Source organism: Lepisma saccharinum, chromosome 1, assembly GCF_977018435.1.
Source record: "Lepisma saccharinum chromosome 1, izLepSacc3.1, whole genome shotgun sequence".
NCBI classification, from domain to species: domain Eukaryota; kingdom Metazoa; phylum Arthropoda; class Insecta; order Zygentoma; family Lepismatidae; genus Lepisma; species Lepisma saccharinum.
In genome coordinates, this window is record NC_139229.1 from 168,240,210 (window position 1) to 168,265,107 (window position 24,898).

Below are 24,898 nucleotides of genomic sequence, written 5' to 3' on the forward strand. Positions count from 1 at the left end.
AATATGTCTGACAAATTTACAATTCATGATGGGTTAAAACAAGGAGATGCATTATCTCCATTGCTCTTTAATTTTGCCTTAGAATATGCTGTTAGGAAGGTAAAAGAAACTAACGAAGGACTAAAATTAAATGGTGTGACTCAGTTGTTAGCATATGCAGATGATGTAGACTTACTGGGGGATGATGTGAATACAATTAAAAATAATGCTAAAATATTTTTCAAAACTGCTAAAGAGATAGGTTTGGAAGTTAACAAAGAGAAAACTAAATATATGCTTACAGGCCGAAACCAAGTGTTAGGTAATAATCAAAATCTAATTATTGATAACAACTCGTTTGAACCAGTTTCCAAATTTAAATACTTAGGAGTAATATTAACAAATGAAAATTATATTAATGAGGAAATAAAAAGTAGGCTCAATTCAGGCAATGCATGTTACTTCTCTCTTCATAAACTTTTGTCTTCTCGTTTAATATCTAAGAAATTAAAAGTTAAAATATACAAAACCGTAATTTTGCCTGTAGTATTATATGGGTGTGAAACTTGGTCCCTTACATTGAAAGAAGAACATAAATTGAGAGTATTTGAAAATAAGATCCTTAGGAAAATCTTTGGACCTAAAAGGGATGAGGAGACAGGTGAGTGGAGAAGGTTACATAATTTAGAACTACACAATTTGTATTCATGTCCAGATATTATCAGAATAATTAAATCAAGAAGACTTAGGTGGGCAGGTCATGTGGCACGAATGGGAGAGGAAAGAGGAGTTTACAGGATTCTTGTTGGGAAACCTGATGGTAAGAGACCTGTAGGAAGGCCAAGACGAAGATGGAGGGACAACGTTGAGATGGACCTAAGGGAAATCGGTAGGGATGGAAAAGAATATATAGAACTTGCTCAAGATAGGGAAAGATGGAAGGCCTGTGTTGCTGCAGCCATGAACCTTCGGGTTTAAGAAGGCTAGAGAGTTAGTTAGTTAGTTAGTTAAAAATTGCATAACAAGAAAATATAATAATCTGGTAGAGTACTCTACCACATATTATTTGGAAGAATAGCAATACCTAATAGAGTGGAACATCGATTTTACATTTTTCAGGGGACCAGGGTGGAAAAACTTGAAATGCAGAAAAATTATATAACATTTTGCATGTTGGGACCATCAAGGTTGAATGTATAATGCATGAAAATGTAAAATCTGGGAACATAAATTCAAAGTTCCAATGTGTATATATATATAGTGGAACCCCAATTTTACGTTTCCGGTTTCACACTCCCCAACATAACAAAATGTTTTAAAACTTTCCTTGATTTTACATTTCCCTGCATTTTGATTTCCCAGCTTGGTCCCTTGAAAAACTTAAAAATTGAGGTTCCACTGTATATCACATTTTAACATGCTACTGCTAACAAGACAAACATGTAAATCTGAAAATAGTAATCTTAATCTTTAAATGAAAAGAAAAAAATCTTACATGTACAAGTACAAATTGCTATCCTACTACAGGGCAACCTTGTGTTTTTCAGGGGACACACTAAAGAACTTAGCATGTAGGAACATGTAATATATAAGGAAGTTTTTTTTAAAATGTCACCTTTTTTTGGGACCTTGAAAGTAAAACAATGTGGAGAAATTTAAAATCTGGAAAAATCAGTCTTCCACTGTAATTGCAAATCATTGAGATTTGTTTGTAAAATTTAAAAAAAATACAAACAAAATATTTTAAATGGTGCATGTCTTTCAAAGACAAAGATGGCATGATTTCTCCATTTTAAAGGTATCATTATGAAATATTGCTTACTTTAGGGACATAACACCTTCAGGAGTCCTACTTTGAAGTCCACTTATGCTCAGGCTAATTGGTACCCAAGCTACCATGGTATCCCAATCTCTGGTATGAATGAGCCTCTTTCAGTTCTTCAGGAGTAAACTCACAGATGTACATCGAGATGTGCACATACACGAAAACATTCTGGGGACACACATTTGTTTTTGACAAACACAATGTGAGAATACACCCAAACGTTTATTATTGGAGAGTTCAAAGGGTACAAGGTGCATTCCTGCCATGTTTAGCATTGCTTTTAAGCAACTTTGGCTAACTAGAATAACGAGAATGAATGATTAAGATGAAATTTACGGAGGGCACTCGCATACTCAGATCAGAACTGCCCCAGAGGCAGCTCCATATGAATACATAAAACAATGCAAAATGACAAAACTACTCTTACGTACATTCAACTTTTTTTCACCGTTAACGTGTTTACATATACAGCATGTTAAGTGTGTGTGTGTACAAACATACATCTCACAATCACATTCTAAATGAACTATTGCACTCGGACCATGTGACTGACAAAAAAAAAGTCCAAAATGAAAATGGGAACTAATAAAACTGCAGTTATGACATGCATGTATTTACTGTATTTTCATGTTGAGGGAAGGGTTACTTTTATGCAAAGTAGCATTCCACTTAAAATAAAACATCTTACACTATTTCTTAAAATAAACTGATATCACTAATATAACAAGTAAAAAGGAGGAAGTTGTGAAATAGCTTATTTGTTGCATTCAATAAATATTCACATGGATTCTCCATTTTACATTCCCCTTACTCCCTAATGGTGTCAATACAACAAAACCTTCCATATGTTAAGGTCTTAACAGGGTTTCCTACTTATTTTGACAAAACTAAATTCCTGGGTTTCTACAGGTAATTTAGACAATTTTAGACTTGCAGATCTTTTGGTGGCATTTCAACCACGTTTTAACATTTTTGTGTAGAATATCTTCCATTTAGAAGCTGGTTCAAGAAAAAGTGCAAATTTCTTTCCATTTCTTAATCTTGGCCAAAAAAACAAAAACAACTGGATTTTTAAGTTTCCAGGCATCTGGGTATATTTTCAATATATCCGGACTTGGCTGTTACGCCCGTAGGTTGATTTCCTCAAAAGTTTTGAAGGTTTTCTAGGTGATTTAAAAATATATGATCAAGAATCTACTGTATTTGAAAATTGTTGAGCTTAAGAAATTATCCAAGAGGATTCTTGTTTATAGAAAATCCAGATTTCAAAATATCTGATATCCATTTCGGATGCAACAGATAATTTGGATAATACAGCTATCTGGATATCAGATATCCCGATATCAAAGTATTGAGATAACCTGTGTCTGCAAATGGCTATTTACTTTTTCAAGTTCAGCAAGTTATTCTGGGAAGAATGGTCTGGAATTAAGAAAATAATTACCATGTAAAGGATCGGGACATCAAACAATGTTACATTCTTAACTGTAACCCTTTTACATTTTTGTTACGGTGGAAAACTGCATTTACACTGACCTTAGTAATGTAGATATAGATCTGTTTTAGTATAAAAAAAAGGTAAACATTTAAAAAATCTGCTGAGAATCCATAAAATGAATAAACAGATAGATTAGAAGAGGACTTTGAGAGAATCTATACAGTAGAATTAATATGACAATATGCGAAGAGCCCCAAAACAGATAAATAACAAACTGTCCAGAGAATCAATACATTCAGGTATTTCAGATAATTGTATAATCTGAATATGAAAATATCAAATTTCGGGATAGAAAATTATCACAAAATTTTGTGTTTGGTCATCTCTACATGCTATACATACATATGTAAAAAAAACCTCTGTCAGGGTTTATGGGCAAACAATTGAATGTTGCATTGCATCCTTAACTTCATGCACGCACCTATCAATAGTCACATAATAATCCTAAGTCAAAAACTTCTGAATGTACATGCACGGGTTTCCTTAGATAATAAATAAATTATACAATTAGAGAATATAAACATGCAGAATGGAGTGTTGCACAAAATGAATGCCAGAACATTAAACTGCACCACAGACAACACTCCTTCAGATGCCTGAACATGCTAATACACAATTTCAATGGGAAGGAAATCAATTTTCAAAACAAAAACAAACTTCCTTCAGCATCAGAAAACTTGTGGGAAACTCTGGCATGTAAGGAGATTTGCATTACCGAGAAACAATGTAAAACATGAAACGGCTGCAATTACTGAACAATACTTATAACCCCTACCTCTGCTGAATCGGGACCACCTCCGTATTCACTGAATCCTTGGTTTGGCCCACGTTGACCACGGGTAAAGGCCTGATGAGAAACGAAACTATCAAAGGACAAAAGCAAACCATGCTCCCAACATCCAATGCAGGTATTGGAGAAGGGATAGTTGGGAACCATAACTACAGTTCCCACTATGTAACACACTTGGGGACAACACCTTAATTTTTTTAAAAAATTATGCAAGTTGCTCCTACTTATGCAGCTAACGAAATAGACAAAGTAAGCATGTTATTCATCATTCTTAAAAATAGCACATGATACAAGTATTAAGCAATAAAGCTACATTCTTCAGAGCAAAAATTTAACCACAAATTTCCTTAACATACAAGTAACCTTTATACCTATTCAAATTATAACAATCTGGATGTGAAAATAAGTGTACTTCAACTACCCTACAAGAATAACTGCATAGCACCCAAAATACACGTCCTCCAGGCACACCTTTCAACAATATGAACTAATCCATTTATTGACAAATAGGCCTGGATCTACTATACAAGTGATTTTTTATGCTCTTTCAATAACATTAAAATACATTCTTAATGTCACATCATAAGTATGTTTCATAAAAATGCCAAAGGCAAGCAGTGCACAAAAAATGACTAAAAAAATAGGTGACGAACTTCTATAATCTGTAAAATTCCTAGCTGGTAAATCAAGCAATACATAAAACTTTTAACAGAAGTCATACCTTTTTCATCAGACATTACAAGGCGAAATAAATAGTGCTGAAGTGAATATTTACCTGCATTTCTTTCTCTGCTATCAGGTCATACACAAGCTGTTTTGCATACTGGAAGAGGAAAAAATAAAAACAAAAATTATTCATGAATTCTTGTAATTCAAGGCAAGGCCAGGTTTAGCATTAAATGCAGGAAAAAACACTAAACTAAGCCCATTCTGCAAACACTACATGTATGTTACACCCACAAATGCACAGAAGAAATATGTAAATTAGCAAAGCTCAGTCAGGATTAGTTGACCATCTAGTAATACTCTTATTTTAATATTTCATGTTCTTCATGTTAAGTATACAGTGAGTCACATAATTATTCAGACACACAGTAAATTTCTAACGTTTATGAGCGGGAAGGGAGTGAAATCTGTGTACAGCGTTGAAGTTGATTTTCGTTTAAAAAATGTCATGTTTAGCACAAAATTGGTCGATAAAAGGTTAAAAAACGAACATCAGCAACAATATAACGAAGGATGAATCCCTACCATTGCAAAAATAGTGCCACAAAGTTATTCGGACACATAGTAAATGTTTCCCCCAGAGAAGAGACAGTAATCTTGAGGAAAATTAAAAAAAAAAACAAAGATGAGTGCTCCATTGGTGTGTGCTGAGATAGCTGAGGAGTGTGGAAAGCATAGTCATCCTGAAACTATACGAAGAGTGCTCAGAAGGGCAAACTATCATGGCCGTGTAGCCAGGAGAAAGCCATTTGTAAGTAAGCCAAACAGGACAAAAAGACTGGTGTTCGCAAAGGAACACTTAGGAAAGGATCAGACATGGTGGAATCGGGTAATTTTCACTGACGAGAGTAAATTCAATATTTGTGAGTCAGATGGGAGGGTAACAGTGTGGCGTAAACCAAATGAGGAGCTCCGAGGGAAAAATTTGCAAGCAACAGTGAAGCACGGGGGTGGTCACGTAATGGTTTGGGGCTGCATGTCGGCCCAAGGCGTTGGTAAATTGGCTTTCATCGAACAGACCTTTACCTTGACATTCTGAAGTCAAATCTAAAGACTAGTGCTGAAATGATGGGCATTCTTTGTAACTTTATGTTTTATCAAGATAATGACCCGAAGCACACTTCCCGCGTAGTACAAGAATGGTTATTGTACAACTGCCCAAAAGTGCTCCATCCTCCACCGCAGTCTCCAGACTTGAACGTCATTGAGCACCTCTGGTGTAAGTTGGAAAAAGAAGTGAGGAAAACACCTATAACCTCGAAGGCAGACCTCAAGGAGAGACTTCAACATGAATGGGCCAACATATCGCCAGTGTACACCAGAAAATTGGTAGAAAGTATGCCAAATCGTTTATCCGAGGTATTAAAATTGAAAGGGATGCCTACCAGATACTGACATTTCTGTTCGTTGCTTTTCAAGCGTGTTTTCCTGTCTCTCCTTCCATGTGTCCGAATAATTTTGTTTAACCCACAAACAATGTTTGTTTTGTTTAATGAAAATATTTTACTAATATATTATATTAAACATAATTGAAGATAATTAACAGTGTGCTCATATTGTGTTTTGTTTGTTAAATAAATATTAAACATTTATCATCGTATTATATCACGACTACGTCAGTAAATATTCAGAAATCTTATCTGTCCGAATAATTATGTGACTCACCGTTTATTTCTATAATACTGAAGTGTTGGCATAAGCAACATTTGCAAGAGTACGGCCATAAGTAGGGCCCGGAACGTTATGTTCTATAAAACTGTAAAATATATATGTAATTATGTCAAAAATTGAAAAATATGTCAGAAAAAGGTAGAAATATTCCTAGTAAATCCAAAAATATGCACTACAGTACTTTTGAATTTCTCATAACATGGGATTCAGTATCTTCCAGGGAAGATAGACTAGGCTGGGGGTGGAGTATTAAATGAAGCCAGAATCCTGCACAACAATGAGTAGAGGCACATATTTTTGGTAAATAAAAAAGCAAAATATCGGTACAAAAACGGAGTCAATTTCGGGTTCAAAAGCAGTAAATAAAATAAAATATCGGTGTTATAACGGTGAAAAAATGGATGAAAAGTGGTATATAAAAAGACATATTGGTTTTAAAATTGTGAATATAATCCTAAATTTGATTTAAAAACTACACTTATTCCACAGAATTAACATTTCACTTCTAATATCACATTTATGTAGTTACCAGAGTATTAAGTTTATTTCAGATTTCAGAAGGTGTCGCGTCGGTGAATAAACCCTGAATTTCGTGTTTAAGAGTTAATTTCGCTTTTTGCAGTTCATTTCGCATTATTTCGTGACAAAATATGGTCACAAAATGCATCTCACACCTTTCAAAAACATGAAAAATTAACACTACAATGTTTTTTTCAAATTTAGTTTTTTCATTAAAAACGAAATATGCATGCCCCTAACAATGAGATAACATCTTCCCTCAATAATGTTTCAATGAATATTAATTGTCAGCGGGATAAAAAAGGGGGTATTATTGTTCTATTTTCAGTTGGTAAAAGAAGACTGCAACTGCTTTTAAATTCTTCATTCGTCATTTCCTTATCCTAGCATCAATAATATGAACTATCAGTTGCGCTAAATATATGAAGAAAAATTAAATTATAAAACAACAGTATATGCAAGATAATTACGAAATTATACAGAAATATGTCTTATTACGAGAAAATTGAAGAAATTTGTAAAGAAGCAAAATTGGTAAAATATGTTAAAATATGCTTTATCAAGTTGGTCTACTTCAGATGATTTTCATCAGATATGTAAAGATCTCGTCCCAGTACACGATCTGATGCCAAATAAAAAAATATGTTATAACCAAGTCCCGGGCCCTAGTCATAAGCATTGATTAGAATTTTCATTGGTTCAGACCTCAAGAACTGATAAACAAAATGCGCTATTATAAGTAGACCTGCAGCTTTATTGGTACAAGTTATAATACTTATCTAACACATCCTATCAGTTTAACAACTATAACAGAGTTCCTGCTTTTTATGTAAAAACATTTTCTTAGATATATCAAATTTCCAGATAATTCTGTAGTGTTTTCACTTACCCCAACTCTGTTTACACCTTAATTTTACGTTTCTCAAGGGACCGGGGTGAAGAAATTTAAAATTAAGTCTGAGCCAATGGTGATGTATTACTTAAAATTTAACCACTGATACCTGTAAACACTTTTCCAAGTTAAAAAAAAAATGGCACACAATACTTCATAGAATTAATTCCGAAAAACGATGTAGAATTTAATTTAATTTTAGAAGGCCGAGTATTAGGATCTGAAAGTGACACCAACATAGGCTAATACTTTCCCCAAATCTGAGAATCTTGGTCCAGAGAAATGTCCTGCAACACTTCCATAGTGTGTCAATGTTATGGAAACTGCAAATTTCATATTTTTCATTATTTTTCTAACATCGTTGTGGGAAGACATGGAACTTGTAATACATTGGAAGTATGTGAAACTAGGACTATTCCCAACCAAAGCTGGTAGATTTCTATCATGTAATTCCAACAGTTTCACAGGTAAGCGTGTACTTCATTTCAGTATAATAATTTGCTATCTCAAGTTTCTTTCCCCAGAAAATGATAATTTATTAAATTTTTAAGTATTTTGAATTGTTACAATTTACAGGCTGAAGACAATGTATCCTACCCCCTTCCCCCACATATAATTCTGTGATAAGCTTTAACTTTTAGGTGCCCAAGCGTCTCGATCGAGACGCTGTGTCCAGGTCGTTTTGAGAGTTAGCAACCTCCCCCCCGCCACATATACGCCCAATTTGCAAAAATTTCATATAGTCTGAATCTCTGGTTCATTGCGCGTACAACGGTATATCACTCATCTCTCTAGGGCAATTAGCTTCCGAACTACACTCATTTAATTGAAACTCTGCATTTTGCTCAAAATCGGCTTGGGCAACCGAGGCTTACTATTGAAAAAGGGCTTGGGCGTCAAAAGGTTAAGTGGAAATATGACATTAGCCCTAGTTACTACATAAAGCATATTTTTAACACTTTAGTCGCAAATCACTGTTCAACTTGTAAAAAGTTCCATATCCATAAGTGTACAGCCTTTAATTGACATTGCAGGTTCCAGGAATTAAAGTAGCCCAATAACACCCGGGGCTCCTGAGGAAGAATGTGGAAAACAAGTTCAAAACATTGGACAGAAGAGGACGTTAAACGACAAAAGACTTTGAAGCACAAACGTTTTTCATACTCTTCAAATTATCTTATGCTGTTATGTGGACATTCACATTAAAAAGTGTTGATATACATGAAGTGTAAAAGAAAATTTTGAGCAAGAAATGAGGTGAAATAAAACACCCTCTCATATTTTTAGAGGTTACATGTGTACGTTCAGCTCATGAAACTGTACTTACAGGTTTGAAGACACTATTAGGCACTACCTGCTATTCGGTCTACCAGGAAACAGAAAACAAGATAATGAAAAATTCAGCATTCGGAGAGTGTGTCCTCTAGCATGTACACACGTGAATAAGTATTAGCTTCATTATGTTGAAAGGTAGTACAAAGTTGCCTGTGCATATTGTACTGTGCCATGAAGGAACATTTAGCGGATGTGGCAATAGGGCCCCACACATTGACCTCTTGCGATTTTGGAGGTGATCAGCACAGTGCTCCAACCACCTTTACATCCCCCGGGGTACCCATTTATTGAGGCTGGGTGAGCCACAGAGCTACTTTCTGCTGGGACAAGGCCAGAGAAATTCCAACTGACTAGACTACTGTGGCTCCATGTTGAAAGGCATGTGATAATTCTTATTGATGGCAAAATTTGTTCATAATATCACTAATTCTCAATTCCAACAAAACAAGTAAAAAATGTTTTAATTAAATGTATTACTGTTTCAATTATGCTTATGAACAAGGTTCCCCCTCATTTTGCCAAGACTTTCAGGTTTTTGGATATCTTTTCAAAATTGCCCAGACCTTTCAATTCAACTTGATCCAATGGCGGACAGCAAATTTCGTGCAGCTCAAATGGGACACACTAGGAGTAGCCTTTTCGAAAATAATTTGATCCTGGTTAGATGTGTACTTTCCATGTCATATCAATTATAGATGAAAACTGAAGATTGCTGGTAAACCTGAGAAAACTTTTTTCTGGTCTTATTTGTACTGAATTAAGGATAAATGTAATATTTTTTTAATGTGCTAAATATAATCTATAAAGGCTTGCCAAAGTTTGTCCCTTTTACTTTCAAAAACCTTTATATCCATAATAATTTTAAAATTAGAATTTCGCAGTTATAGGCGATGTACAAGATATATCTGGCAGATAAAATTATTAGCAATGTTACCGATGACAGAAGAGAGATAAAGTGCCAATCCATCCCATCTCTATTTTCAAGAAATATCCGAGTAATGATAGTATTAATGATTATCACCAAAAACATATGCATAAATTATTGGTCATACAGCAGCAAGAAATCATAAAAGGGACGCCCTTTGACAAACACTTATCTTACGTACTAAAATTAAATTACATACAGCAGACATCTTATCCCAGAGGAATGCTACAACTTACCAGTGTGCTTACCTGAGCATGATTGCCCATTCCTCCCATATCAGACATTCTTCCTCCTCCTCCGCCACCGCCACCACCTCCTCCTGGACCTTCCGTTCTACTCCGTTGATGTACAATATTCATTATAAGCTCCCGAGCACGACTGAAATATTAGTATTTATGAGTGAGTTAACATTCTTAGCACTATGAGAAGTAGAAAAAGCCACATTAAGATCGACAGTTTGAGGAAATACCAAAATTTACCTCTTGTTTGACGAGCTTATGGTATATGAATGGAACATCTGCTCTGTATATTCACAAGAAATTCAACAGGGAATTTCTTAAGTTTGCTGGAAGTTATAATATTTTGGTCTTCATATGCTCATCCAGAGTTAAAGAAAAACAGCCTGTGCAGCTAATTAAACAGCAGTAATACTTTTCATATTCAAAAGTAACAAAAATAAGAGGAAAACTACTAACAGATCTGTCAAGCATGTAAATCAAACCAATCTTATGTATAGAACAGCATATATTCCATTTATGAAGCCACGATTTGAGCTAACAAATTTGGACAACAAACAACGGTGCTCAAATTATCAGGTACTAATCACTTGTCCTTTTCTTTGCAAAAAAAAAAAAAAATCAAGGCAGAAATTGCAAAGCTACCCTGAAATTGGAGAGGATTAAAAAAAAATTCATTTGCATACTCACTCAAGCCAACCATCTTGTCCGGGACCCGAATGTCTTCTGACTGGACACCACCAAGGCCGGCATGTGGGACTGCTGCACCCGGTACACGAGGTTGGGCAGCCTGCACAGCCTGTGGTGGTGTCTGTTGGTTTTGCGTTGGTTGCGGCGTTGTTGCACCTTGTGACTGTGACTGTTGTTGTTGCTGCTGCTGTTGCTGTTGTTGCTGCTGCCTTAACACAGCCAATTGAGCACCACAAGGGTCATTCACTGCTGCTACCTTCTTGGCTTCAGGTTCTTAAAGGAAAACAGCAAATAAGCAATTAAGCTGCTGCCCTAAGTTCCTACTAAATTCAGAATTAATAGTATTGAAAATTGAATTAAAAAATTTTGAGCGATCGATTTAAAGAATCAGATCTTCTAAAGTACTTTTCTTTTACGTAGCAGGTTGCTTACTTTCGTCCGAGAACTTATATGCTTGTGTTCCTTTAAATCTGAGTGCCCACACTGTTGACAACACACACATACATCAACACAATTTTGGAAGGGGGTGAAAATTTACATAAAAAATCACATCCTAAATGAATGAGGATGGTTGCAATTGCTTCACTTCCTGCCGAAATAAATGGGTTCTCCTTATAAAGGAGGGCTAATTTGGAGTTTCAATAGACACTTTTTAAAAAATTCAAAGATTGCTATATAGATAGCATCAGTAATGTAAAAAGGAAAAGAACTGCAGTAGTTTGGCAAAGAATGATAATTGCTGATGAATGAACCACATGGACATGTTTGGTACAAACAAGATGTTATTCATGTGGATTTTTTTTGGAGTAAGGGTCAGAATTAATGCCCAGTACTACTGCACATTGATCAAGGATGACATATGGAATTCAATTCACAAAAATACTGAGAATGTTATCTGAAAATGTCATTCTTCATCATGACAATGCCCAGCCCCACACAGTCAATTTGAATGCAACAACTCTCACTGAAATGCACTGGGAGGTTTTGATGTTATGTTCGTACACTCCGGACTTAGCCCTCAGTGATTAGATTATCAGTTTTCCTTGAGCTCCTTGGAAAGGCAAACAAGAGGGTAGAAATTGAAGAACGATGAGGCACTGACACAAAAGATGTCCTGCAGTGGTTAAGACAGCAGTCAACTTCCTTCTACGTCCAAGGATTCAGGGAACGACAACTGTGGTTGGATGCTCTGTGGAAATACTTGAAAAACCAGCTTAGTATGGTGCTTGTAGGACTTTCCATTATTTCCCCTCGCAATAGAAATCTGGTCAACCTTGAACGAACCTAGTACATCAGAAATCAAGGGAATAGAGAAGGAACTAGGTATTGTCTGAAGTAGACTGATGCCACTCCCTCCACGAGGTTGTCTGCAAAATTTTAAATTGACACACGGAAGGATGTAATTTGGCATTTTGAAATGGTATTGCCACGCATTAGCAGCTCGTTCAGCTACAGATCAAGAAGGAACATTTCATAGGACAGTAACTAATTTCTGTTGGTATACTTGAATTTAAAAGTAAATTTGTCAGTTTTGGCTCACCGAAACAATAGGGATATTAGACAAAACTGATGAAAGGATACAATGCAGAAAACAAATCCCATGTACTGGCTGTGTTTTCATGTTCCAGAGCCTCCTTTCTTAGTGTGCTGTGGCATTACATAGAACTACCGGAATTTCATCTCTGTATAATGTGCTTGTTATGGAAAGAGGTCCAGCCTATACAGTCTGTTGTCATGGAAAGGACGTAAGGGTGATGGGGGTGTGGGGTGGCAATGTTTTATTGAGAAATAAGATTTAAAAATGCTATAATTGTGGTACAAAACAGTGGTGGGAAAAATGTTTCAGACTGTTCTGTGTGATAAATGAGAACAGAAGAATGTGTGTGTACATAGATTGCATGAATTTCTTTAAAGCAAGGATGCAACAGACAACAGTGATACGCAAAAATGCAAGGCAAACACACAACCTCAATTGCCATGTTATGTGCATGTGAGATGTGGCAAATATTTTGCAAAAAGATGTGCACTTCATGGAAAACACAGGCATTTCATATTGTTTTGTGAATCTAATTGCATATTTTATCAATGGGGATGTCATTAGGAGCATGATCCTAAAAGTTACATCATATTTTGTACAATGCAAAAATTCAATCTAGGGCAATGCTGTAACGTTGTGGGTACATAGAAATTTTGCGTTGAATGATAATTTCAATAAATTAAACCATGGGTGTGACCAAGATAAAGCTAATTTCATGTAATATGAGCTTTAGTTAGATTCCCGAAATAACAAATCAAAATATATAATTTGTGAAGGTAAATTGAGTATTAATCCATGGGAATATTATAGTTCACATGACCAAAGGAAATAAACTGTTTCATTAAGCATGTTCACAACATGAAATGGCCAACTTTAAGTTCTATTGGAACTTTCATTATTCCATATCAAATGAGCCCAATTTCCAAGACGAAATGCAGCAACTTGAGATAATATTGTCTTAAAGCTTGCCATTAAATAGGAATCAAAATGTAGCACAGCAGATTCACTTTTCCGTAAACAAAAGAATGTTGTGATCACATATACAGACGTAGAAACAAGGCAAGCAAGAAGAAAATTTGAATTCTTGCACAACCTAGTTTCTATTACAGATAAACAAAGAAAAGCTATGCTCTGACAATAGGAATGACCCAGACCCATGTCAACTATATGTTAACCAAATTTTCTTTAAACCGTTGTTTGCTTGCAAATGCTGAACACTGGTCAGAGTAAAAATCACAGTGTTTTGCTAGATTTGAGTCACCACCTACTTGGGCAAACAAGGCTAAATCCAAAAAAGACAAAACAAGGTAGCATAAACTACAAGAAGACTTTTTTACTCATTTCCAGCCATCCCTATCTATAGGAGGGCAAAACAATAGATGAAACTGTTTACTAACAGCAGTGATACAAGTGGTATATCAACTTATGCCCCCCTTCCCTATACCCTTATAGGTCTCCAAAAAATATTGTTGCAGACATGTCAATTGAAATGCTTGCATTGTGCACCTGAAAGTAAATATGCTGTGCACACACTATTCTTCGACACAAAAATTGAAATTTCAGACAATTCACAAAATTTCTCAGTGAGTCTTCCATATATCACTAGAATGATCTGAATAAAATCCACATTCTAGCTGGTTTACTGATAATTTCCTAAATATGAATGTTTCATGCTTGTAAAGCTGCACTTCCTTACACTATCATGAGTACAAATTTCTTTTAAAACAATTCAAGGATTATTCTCAGCAACACTAATCAACAAATATTCTAAATATACATTAGTACAACAGTATGTTATAACTTTCCTGTCAGTTAAGTGAAAATTCTTTCTAAACAATTGTATCTGTTATTCACCTTGCACACAACATTTAAACTTTCAAGTAATATATACATAAGAAAGAATATAAAGAAGGCTGGCATAGTGGTGCCACATCAATCACCTTCATTCTTTCCTTTAACTAAAATATTTTTAACTGCACTTTTGTACCCTAAGGACTTATGCATGGAAAATTGAAACATTAGATAAAAACATGTACCTACACAACCTATAATACCAATGTGGATAATTAGAATTGTGGCAGTACACGTGATCTGCTTTCAACATATGGAGACTTAAAGCGACATTTTTTGGAAAGCATATTCTAATTTTCCTCAATTTAAAATGAGCTTTCTGCTAAAACCCAAGTGATGCTTCCATGGCCTCTTTCACATGATAACACCACTCCCAGCTTTTTCATGGCTTCCTCAAATGCACTTATCATTGCTTTGCTACAGAGAGCATTCTGAATGTCCTTCTTTGTATATTCGGGCAATAACCACACTACTCCATCAACTCCGCAATCCATATTTGCATGAGTCACAAATGACTCTATACACTCATCAAAAAAGTTGGCCTTTGTTAATCTTTCAGCTTCTGGTAACTTATCCATGTCACCGCGAATAAGATATTTACGATATTGGAGTTCTACATCCATCTTAGTGTAGTGTATCATCACTTGAAGCGTGATTCGTTTGGTGATGTCATTGAAGTCCCCTCTCAAAAATTCAATCAACTTTTGTGTAGTGCTAGGCTCTAGCTCCAGGCGTTGCTCTAAAATATTGTGAATGACACAGTCACGGAAAAGAACCACATTAAAGTCCTTCATGGGGGCCACAGCCTCTTGTGGAGTACTCGGTGGTCTAGACTGTAGAAACTCTAGAATCCTGAAGTTGTCTTTCTTGTAGTTGGCAACTACGTCATCAAAAAAACCCATCTTGCCTAGGTTGGACCTGAGAAAGAAAAAATTATAAACTACTTCAGGAAAAACAGGCAGTATAATATGGAGATATCAATTTCTCTGGTAGAAGGGGATTTATCTCCAAAACTAAAGTCTTACGATCTAAAATATGATACCTAAAAGTTATTGCAATGACAAAAACCATAGCACCATGTCTAAAATTTAGAATCTTAAATTTTAACAAAATGTCACTACACCACATCTAAATCACAGCCTTTCCCTTTTTCTGGCTAGTATAAGAAATTCAAAAATTACACAAATGAGAAATTGTAATTATGAAACTGAATATTTAAACTAATTAAAGATTATTCAAGACTTTTACTGATCGACATTTTTTCAATGGTTCTTGAAATCTAACTTCCTTGCATTTTACATTATTTAACCCAGCTTCATTATTTGTATTAGATTTAGGTTTTACTATAATTTGTGATTTAACCTTTAAATTTAACATAAAACGCCCATAATTATCTCGGGGTGGTAAATTAACAACTCCTTTTTGATTATAGGATATATTATTGGCTTTTAAATATTTTACTACAGTTTTAGAATTAACTTTATATTTGTTGCAAAAAGAATTAATTGAATTATTTAAGAAATTATAAGATTTTAAAAGTTTAACAAATTCATCTGGAGTAATCGGTCTTGACATCTTTTATTTATGTATATTATTTTTTATATTTGTTAAAGTATGGTATTATTGTAAAGTAGTGTAATTCAGTATCGTATTGTAGTATTATAGTATAGTAATACTGTAAGGTATGGTATTGCAAAATAGTAAGGTAATACAGTAATATAGTAAGGTAAAGAAATCCCGTAATATAGTAAGGTAAAGAAATGTGGTAAGGTAAATATTCTAAAATAAAATATATATATAAATGGAAAAACAAATCAAATTATTTACCCCCAGTGAGAGTGAATTAATAGGTTTAGATAATTTAATAACCAATGTACCTGAATTACAAGAATTAATTGAAGAATCGGGTTATAATATTCAAACTATCAATAATGGTGTTAAAAACCTAAAAGGTCTTCCAGATTCATATAAAGAAATGATAATAAATTTTTTTAAAGCATTGAGTAACACACATATTACTAAAGAAATATATAAATACTCCAATTTTAGAAATCAAGAAATAATTGATAAATTATTAGCCCGAGAACAGGAATATAAAAAAATTATAACAAAACAAGCATCTAAACACAATGACGAAAGTGGTATAGACGAAATGAACAAAATGTTTAGTACGATGATAATAGAAACAAAAGACAATAAGAAGATAAGTAGATATATGAATAAAACTTTAAAAGATATAAAGTTTCAAGATGATTTTAAACCTATATTTGAGAAGAAAGGTATTAATGAATATTCTAAAAAAGAATTATTAGAAATGAAAACTAGTAAAAAAGGTCCAACATTTAAAGATATTGAAAAAATCCAAATAGTTAATATTCCTGAAGGGAAAAATATAATTAACGGTAAAGTTAAATGATTTTTATAAAAAAATCTTATCAATGGGAAAATAAAATAAGAGATATTTCTAAGATTTACATATATTACTTATTATCTAAGTTTATTTTATAGCATACATAAAAAATTGTACAACAAAATGTCAAGGTATTTAATACAATTTTATTTGTAAACCTAATTTGCAATAAATTTCTAAATTGAAAAAATATTGGGTATAAATAAATGAATCAAGTTGACACAACACAGATCGCTGAATTTCAAAGAAGAGTGAAAGGTTTATACAGATCAGAAGATTCTGCAACCAATGAGTTTGAAAGAATTATGATTAGAAATATGAACGCACAATTTAAAGAACACGAGAATAAAATAATAACTTTAGCTACATTAGGCGCGGTCAAGCTGCGGCTGCCCGCATAGCACCTTCGGTGCGTTTTATTGAAAATATCTTTTCCGAAATAAATGGACAACCTTGATCCTTCAAGTAGTCTCGCTGCGCTTCGTTGTTCTGTTTGTTTACTATATAAACATCCAGATGAATTTTACAACGGTAAATATGTTGATAGAAGATAAACAATGCAAAATACTTTCAAATTGTGAACGTTTATTATGTGAATGTGGAAGATATTATACCAAAACACACTATAAAAGACACTTAAAAACTAAATTGCATAATAAGGGGGTAGGTGTTTATTGAATAATTTTTTTTATAATAAATTGGTTGTCTTAAAATGGAAGAACGTTTAAATAAACTTAAACTACCAGAATTATATAACATTGCAAAACTTTTAAAAATACAATATATTACAAGATATAAAAAAGCTGATCTGATTATACAGATAATCAGGCAATATGAAAGAAGGAAAAGAGAAAAAGAAAACAAAAAAAATAATGATTTATTTCCATTTGATCAAGACATAATAGCACCTCCAAAGAAAAAAGAATAAAACAAATAAAATGTGATGTTTGTGGTAAGTATATTAAAGAAACTAGGCTACAGCTTCATAAAGCTAAACATAATCCTGAACCTGATTTTATTTTAGTTGAAGTTGCTTTTAAAGGTAGGTTATTAACTTATCAACATAACAATAAAGAAGGAGATTCTGATTTGTTTTACTATATGGACTCAATTAAGAATAAAGCGAATAATCTTATTAAAAATGCTTTAGAAATTCATAAAAATATTAAAATTAATTTAGAGTTAGAATGTGATTTAAAAATTTAGAACATGAAATGGTTCATAAGTTTCAACTACCTAATGTAATAATCAGATCGTTGGAAGAACTTAATAATTTCTGGGATACACAAAGAGATTTATTTATAGCCAGATGTGATGAATTAGAAGCGAAAGGCTCAGGCTGGGTTATAAGCAGAATAAACAATTTAAGAATTAATATTAATAAATATAAACCATTAAGTGGAAGTTCATATATAAAATTACCTGAATTGATAGAAGCTAAGCAAGCTTGTATTAATGTTAAAAATGTTGATAATGAGTGCTTTAAATATAGTGTTATCTTGTTTATAGGAACCAGTAAAAAATAAAGAAAGGCCATCGAAATATAAAAACATTAATCATAACTTAGATTTTGATTGTGTAAAATATCCGGTTACTATTGATCAGATACCTAAATTTGAAGCAAAGAATAAAATTAATGTAACTGTATTTGGGTATGAAAATGGTAGCATATACCCATTATATCATAATAAAAAACAAGAGTTTGAAAATAATATTGACCTGCTTTATTTTGGTAACAGCACCAAAAACCATTACTGTTGGATAAAAAGTTTAAGTCGTTTATTAAATAACCAATTAAAAATTAATAATAATAAAAATATTTCTGCAGAAGATGTTTAAATTATAGTGCTAGAACTGAAGAAGCTGTTAAGAAACATCAAGTAATATGTAATAACAATGAAACCTGCTTGCCTGTTATGCCAAAATCTAAAATTATAGAAAATGGAACAGAAAATAAACCTACAATATCATTTAAAAATTTTCAAAGAATGCTTAGACACCCATATGTAATTTACTGTGATTTTGAATCAATCTTAAAGCCAATTCAGACATGTGAACCAAACCCTAGTGAATCATATACCAATAAGATACAACTTCATATTCCTTGTAGTTATGGACTTTATGTAAAAAGCGTTTACGGAAACATAGAAAATCCTTTACACATACATAAGTGTGAAACTGCTGATAAATGCTTTATAAATAAGATAACTGAAAATGCAATAACAATACAAAAATTATTAAAGAAAAATGAAGATATGAAATTCACAAACAAAATAAAAATTAAACATTTAACAGCTACAGTATGTTATTTGTGTAATAATGAATTTACCAAAGATAATCCAAAAGTAAGAGATCATGATCATTATACTGGAAAATACAGAGGGGCTGCTTGTAATAATTGTAATTTAAAATACAAACAACCACTTTTTATTCCAATTTTATTTCATAACTTGTCCTCATATGATTGCCATCTGTTTATAAAAAATCTGGGAGAGGAGGCCCCCGGAGGGCTAAGTCCAAAGGACGCTGGGTGGTCGTCTAAATCAAAACTAAAACTAATTCCAAATAATGAAGAAAAATATATCTCGTTTAGTAAAGTATTGAGGACAAATGAAGGTTTAATTGAACTAAGATTTATTGATTCTTTTATATTTTTTAGCCAGCAGTTTAGATAATCTCTCATCGAATTTAGTACCGGAACAGCTAAGAGAAATAATAAAATACTTTTCAAATGAAGAATTAAATATAATATTTAGGAAGCAAGATAATCGAACTATAAGAAAAGGAATTTATGCTTACGAATATATGGACAGCTTCGCTAAGTTTAATGATACAAAATTACCAGCAATTGAAAAATTTTATTCTAATTTAACCAAAGAAAATATTTCTTGGAGTGACTATGACCATGCTCAAAAAGTATGGAATAAATTAAAAATTAAAGATTTAGGCGAATGGCATGATTTATATTTAAAATTAGACGTTTTATTATTAGCAGATGTATTTGAAAATTTTAGAGACTTAGGATTAAATAGTTCATATGGGTTAGATCCTGTTTGGTACTATACAACACCAGCTTTAGCTTGGGATTGTATGCTTAAATATACCAAGGTTCAATTAGAACAATTAACTGATTATGAAATGTATCTGTTTTTCGAAAAAGGAATAAGAGGTGGAATAAGTCAGTGCTCCAATAGATATTCTAAAGCAGACACGAACACACAAATTCACTATAATGATATGAATAATTTATATGGTCACTCATTATCACAGAAATTACCACAAAAGAATTTTAAATGGATGACTGAAGAAGAATTAAATAATTTAGAAAAGTCACTAACAAGCAGCGCACGAAGTGCTAGCCCTACTGGGCGCTCTGCTGCGCATATTTTAAATTCTGATGATAAAACTGGTTATCTATTAGAAGTAGATTTATCTTTTCCAAAAGATCTTCAAAATAAGTTCAATGACCTTCCACTTGCACCCGAGAATGCAATACCCCCAGGTGGTAAAGTACCAAAGTTGCTATGTCACTTCTATGATAAAAAGAATTATGTTGTTCACTATAAAATATTAAAACTATATACAGAATTGGGAAAGAAAATAACAAAAATTCACAGAGGAATTAAATTTACTCAATCTGATTTTATTGCCCCATATATTAAATTTAATACTGAACAGCGACAGAAAGCAAAAAATGACTTTGAAAAAGATTTTTGGAAATTAATGTCTAATAGTGTATTTGGTAAATCTATGCAGTCAGTTAGAAAACAACAAAATATTAAATTATACTGTGATGACAATAAAGTCCAGAAAGCAATAAATAAACCTAATTTTAAGTCTAGAACCATTTTTAGTAAATACTTGGTTGCAGTTCATAATTATAAAACATCAGTTAAATTTGATAAACCTATTTATATTGGGCAGGCTGTGCTAGATTTATCTAAAGCTCTAATGTATGATTTTTACTATAATATATTAAAGAATGAATTTGATACTGATATAAAATTATTATACGTAGACACCGACGCATACATATTTGAACTCAAAATTCACGATTATTATACTTTTATGAAAAATAATTCTGATTTATTTGATACGAGTGATTATCCTAAGGATAGCGAATTATATAGTGAAAAAAATAAAAAAGTAATTGGAAAAATGAAAGACGAATTAAATGGCAAACCAATGTTAGAATTTATTGGGTTAAGGAGTAAAATGTATGCATATAGAACTGACGATAAGGTAGACAAACGATTGAAAGGAATTAAAAAAGCTGTATTAAAGAAAGAAATCCAATTTGAGGACTATAAAAATTGCTTATTCAATCAAAAAGAGTGCTTGCATAAACAGCATGTTATTAGGAGTCATAAACATGAAATTTATACAGAAGAGTTAAATAAGAAGTCACTCAGTTGGAAAGATGATAAAAGATCTCTAATTCCTGGTAGTACAGATACGCTGGCGCATGGACATGTGCTAGTACCACAGTAAGTCAATGACAATGCTAATGGTACATGATTATGAAGCGCTGGTACTTAGAGCGAATCACAATAATTAACATAATAGCTATAATACAGTATAATGTTGGACACGAGCTCACTAAAATGTTTTGTGATTTGAGAAAGGACCTAAATACATGGCTGTTCACTGTTTCAATAACCTTCCAAGTGACATAAAAATAATACAATCAGCTACCTCATATAAAAAGCATGTAAAAAAATACCTATTAGATCATTGTTTATATTCTGTTAAAGAGTACCTGACAATAAATTGCAAATTGTAACATCCTAAATGAACTCCTAGGACATGTATATGTATGTATTGATTTCTTATCTATTATATGTATGTAAATTACTGTAAATCTTGCAGCTAACAGCAAGGTTCTCTCTCCTTCTATATAGACCTATTTGGTACTAGTTGACTATCCTTCGGACACATTTATTTATTTGTACAGAAGAGACTACTTACCGTAATAAGTTCCTGTAGCATTGTCGAACATCGAGAAGGTGTTTTGTGTGATGTTGCAATGTTTCATAGCTGAAATTCATGTTGTTCGTTGAAAATTAATTCTCCGACGGAGATAGCGTTTGGCGCGTACATCTGCGTATACCATGAAGTTCGTACACCTTCATACACCGTCATGACTATCATGACGTGTCGTGATTGTGTTTTGTTGGTATCCAGTGTTTCGAACTGCCTGCGTTTGCGACGAGAGTTAGAACTGTGGATCGAGGGTTTGGAGAATGACGTGTGGTGGGTGTGTTGTAAAGTTTGTGCCGGGTGTGGACAAACCATTTGCGCTAGCCCCACGAACCATTGGCGCGTGGATAGGTTAGTAGGGCCACGCAAAGGTTTCAATAGTGAAAAAGATAGCGCCACGAACCATTGGCGCGTGGATAGGTTAGTAGGGCCACGCAAAGGTTTCAATAGTGAAAAAGATAGCCCCACGAACCATTGGCGCGTGGATAGGTTAGTAGGGCCACGCAAAGGTTTCAATAGTGAAAAAGATAGCCCCCGAACCATTGGCGCTAGCCCCACGAACCATTGGCGTGTGGATAGGTTAGTAGGGCCACGCAAAGGTTTCAATAGTGAAAAAGATAGCCCCACGAACCATTGGCGCTAGCCCCACGAACCATTGGCGCATGGATAGGTTAGTAGGGCCACGCAAAGGTTTCAATAGTGAAAAAGATAGCCCCACGAACCATTGGCGCTAGCCCCACGAACCATTGGCACGTGGATAGGTTAGTAGGGCCATGCAAAGGTTTCAATAGTGAAAAATTGGTTTCGAAAAACATATTCGTAGCCCCACACACCATTCTTGGATAGTCCAACGAACCATTGGCGCTAGCCCCACGAACCATTGGCGCGTGGATAGGTTAGTAGGGCCACGCAAAGGTTTCAATAGTTAAAAATTGGTTTCGAAAAACATATTCGTAGCCCCACACACCATTCTCGGATAGTCCAACGAACCATTGGCGCTAGCCCCATGAACCATTGGTGCGTGGATAGGTTAGTTCAGTTAGGTTGGGATACATAGTTAAAATTTGGTGTCAGAACGCGAAAAATAAAGTTAAAAAGAAATAGATCTGATTAAGTTTGTCGACGGGCATTTCTTGGGTTCCGAAGGTTGAAACACTGCATAACAATTGAAAATCGAGAAAAAACAAGGCCGATGCGTCATTCCTACGCGTTATTATTTACGAAGGTGTCCGCGCCATGTTGTGTGTGAGGCAAACGGAAATGTAGGAGTAAGAAGTAGTCGTAAGGTGAAAAATTGCTCTTACTTTCATCAAAACAACGTCAATACACGTTCAGGAATGTTCCGCGAAGCAGATACGTAAGTTCGAATGTCAAAAATTTGGCAAAAGAGAAGCCGGACGCGCAATTATGTAGGAAGGTGTACTCGCGATATTGTGTCTCAGGCAAGGAAAAACACCTACCAGAAAGACGTTCTGGTAATGTGAAAAATTGCAATTAATTTAATCAAAACAACGTTAATACACCTTCAGGAATGTTCCGCGAAGCAGATACGTAAGTATCAATGTCAAAAATTGACGAAACCAAAAAAATAGAGGTGTCCGAAGGATAGTAAATTTTTACCAAGTCAGCATTATTTTCCTATAGCAAAAGACTACATCTGGGTACTGAACGAAAGACGTGTTGAAAAAGCTGGGGTACTCGTAAGCCTACTCTAAACAACGTCAATTTTTAACCTTATAAGTTAGTATGTATTAATTATTAAGTTAATACGCAATACGCTTTATGAGTTTAATAATTTAGACCATTAAATTTTTAAAAAATAGAAGAAATAAAAACAAACTTACTATTTTACAGTACTTTAAGCTCAACAACAGTGAAGCAAAAAGCAAACTAGCTGAACTGGCTGATTCAGTCTTATGGGAGATTGGTTGATCGTAGTTAGTATTCTGTGTTGCTTGCTTGGTTTCATTAATGGCCTTCACCTGTTTTGGTGACTTTTGGCCAAGTTCAGACTCTCACTTTTCTTATTACGTTTTTTTTCTTTCTTTCTTTTTTTTTCGATCTAAATTGTGTGTTGGGTAGTTCTGTTAGTTGATTCTAGACGATCACACAGTTTGGGAATGTTAGTATAGTTAAACATTTACTATTCTTCACTCCTTCGAGGCACACCGAGGAGTCTTCTTACTGGGTATCTTGTGCCCTGGTAGGGATAAAAAAACAAAAAATGTAGACAAATTATATACACAGGGTTACATTTTATTACCTAGATGTCCATGTTGTTGTGTTTTTTTTTTTTGTTTTTTTTTTTCCTTATTATATAGTGATTTGGGATTTCTTTATAAACTTACTAATGTTGTTTAGTATGTGTGGGTTTTGTGTAAAAATAAGTGTATTTAGTTCCGTGGGTGTTGGAATTTTCAGTTGAGTTAATCTTGCAATGAGTATGTCTCTTTCGTGTTGATGAAAGATGCATTCAAACATCATGTGTTCTATGGATCCAATTGCCTCTCCAGTATTCTGTGTTTCTACTGTTCCTCGCGAACCGGCTGAAGTCAAATTCGTGTCCATATTCACGAACCTTTTTTTCTACTAAATTTTATTTCGAGAATGTGAGTAGAAAACGTGTAATATTTACAAATAGTACCAGCAATGTACGTATTCTACAACTCTTTCATTTACACAATATTTAGTTTCTAATTTGGATAAGTAGCTTCATCCGGCCGACCAATCTGCTTAATTCTTGTCATTAGAATATTATTTTGGGGATGCGGTAAGTGTTGCCTATTGTAGTTAATGAAATCGTAATTTAACATTGTATGAAATCACTGCGTAATACGTATCAAAGCTTTTTTCAAATAGTGATAAAGAAGTATCGCCAAACGCGAACCAAATTCCGTTCATTTCATACATCAGTACAGGCTTGCATTCAGTATCAAAATCGAACTTTCTGATTGTAATTGCGTATCATTTGTTGTTTAAAATAAAATAAAAAAATCAGGAATTTTAATGAAATGGTAATAATATTATATACTGT

At 33.8% G+C, this 24,898-nt stretch overlaps 1 protein-coding gene across 2 annotated transcripts; it reads right to left on the reverse strand.

The window, feature by feature from the left end:
- Nucleotides 1-14,009: 14,009 nt before the first annotated feature.
- On the reverse strand, nt 14,010-23,770 carry LOC145989954 (uncharacterized). Of its 2 annotated transcripts, none has more exons than XM_083125501.1 (2): nt 21,853-22,015; nt 14,010-15,392 (listed from the first exon to the last, which is right to left on the reverse strand). In XM_083125501.1, the coding sequence occupies exons 1-2, from the start codon at nt 21,930-21,932 to the stop codon at nt 14,780-14,782; spliced, it is 693 nt and encodes a 230-aa protein (XP_082981627.1). In that variant the 5' UTR covers nt 21,933-22,015; the 3' UTR covers nt 14,010-14,779. The 2 variants fall into 2 exon arrangements, with proteins under 2 accessions (XP_082981627.1, XP_082981636.1); XM_083125510.1 differs by lacking the exon at nt 21,853-22,015 and adding an exon at nt 23,709-23,770 and having other exon boundaries at nt 14,014-15,392.
- Between the last annotated feature and the right edge of the window lie 1,128 nt (nt 23,771-24,898).

What these genes read in the sequence shown, in the direction of transcription:
- LOC145989954 (XM_083125501.1), bottom strand. Translation starts at nt 21,932, where the DNA reads ATGAATTTCAGCTATGAAACATTGCAACATCACACAAAACACCTTCTC. An exon ending in TGCTACAGGAACTTATTACG is followed by an intron (nt 15,393 to 21,852) that starts GTAAGTAGTCTC and finishes TTTCTTTCTCAG; the next exon opens with GTCCAACCTAGGCAAGATGG.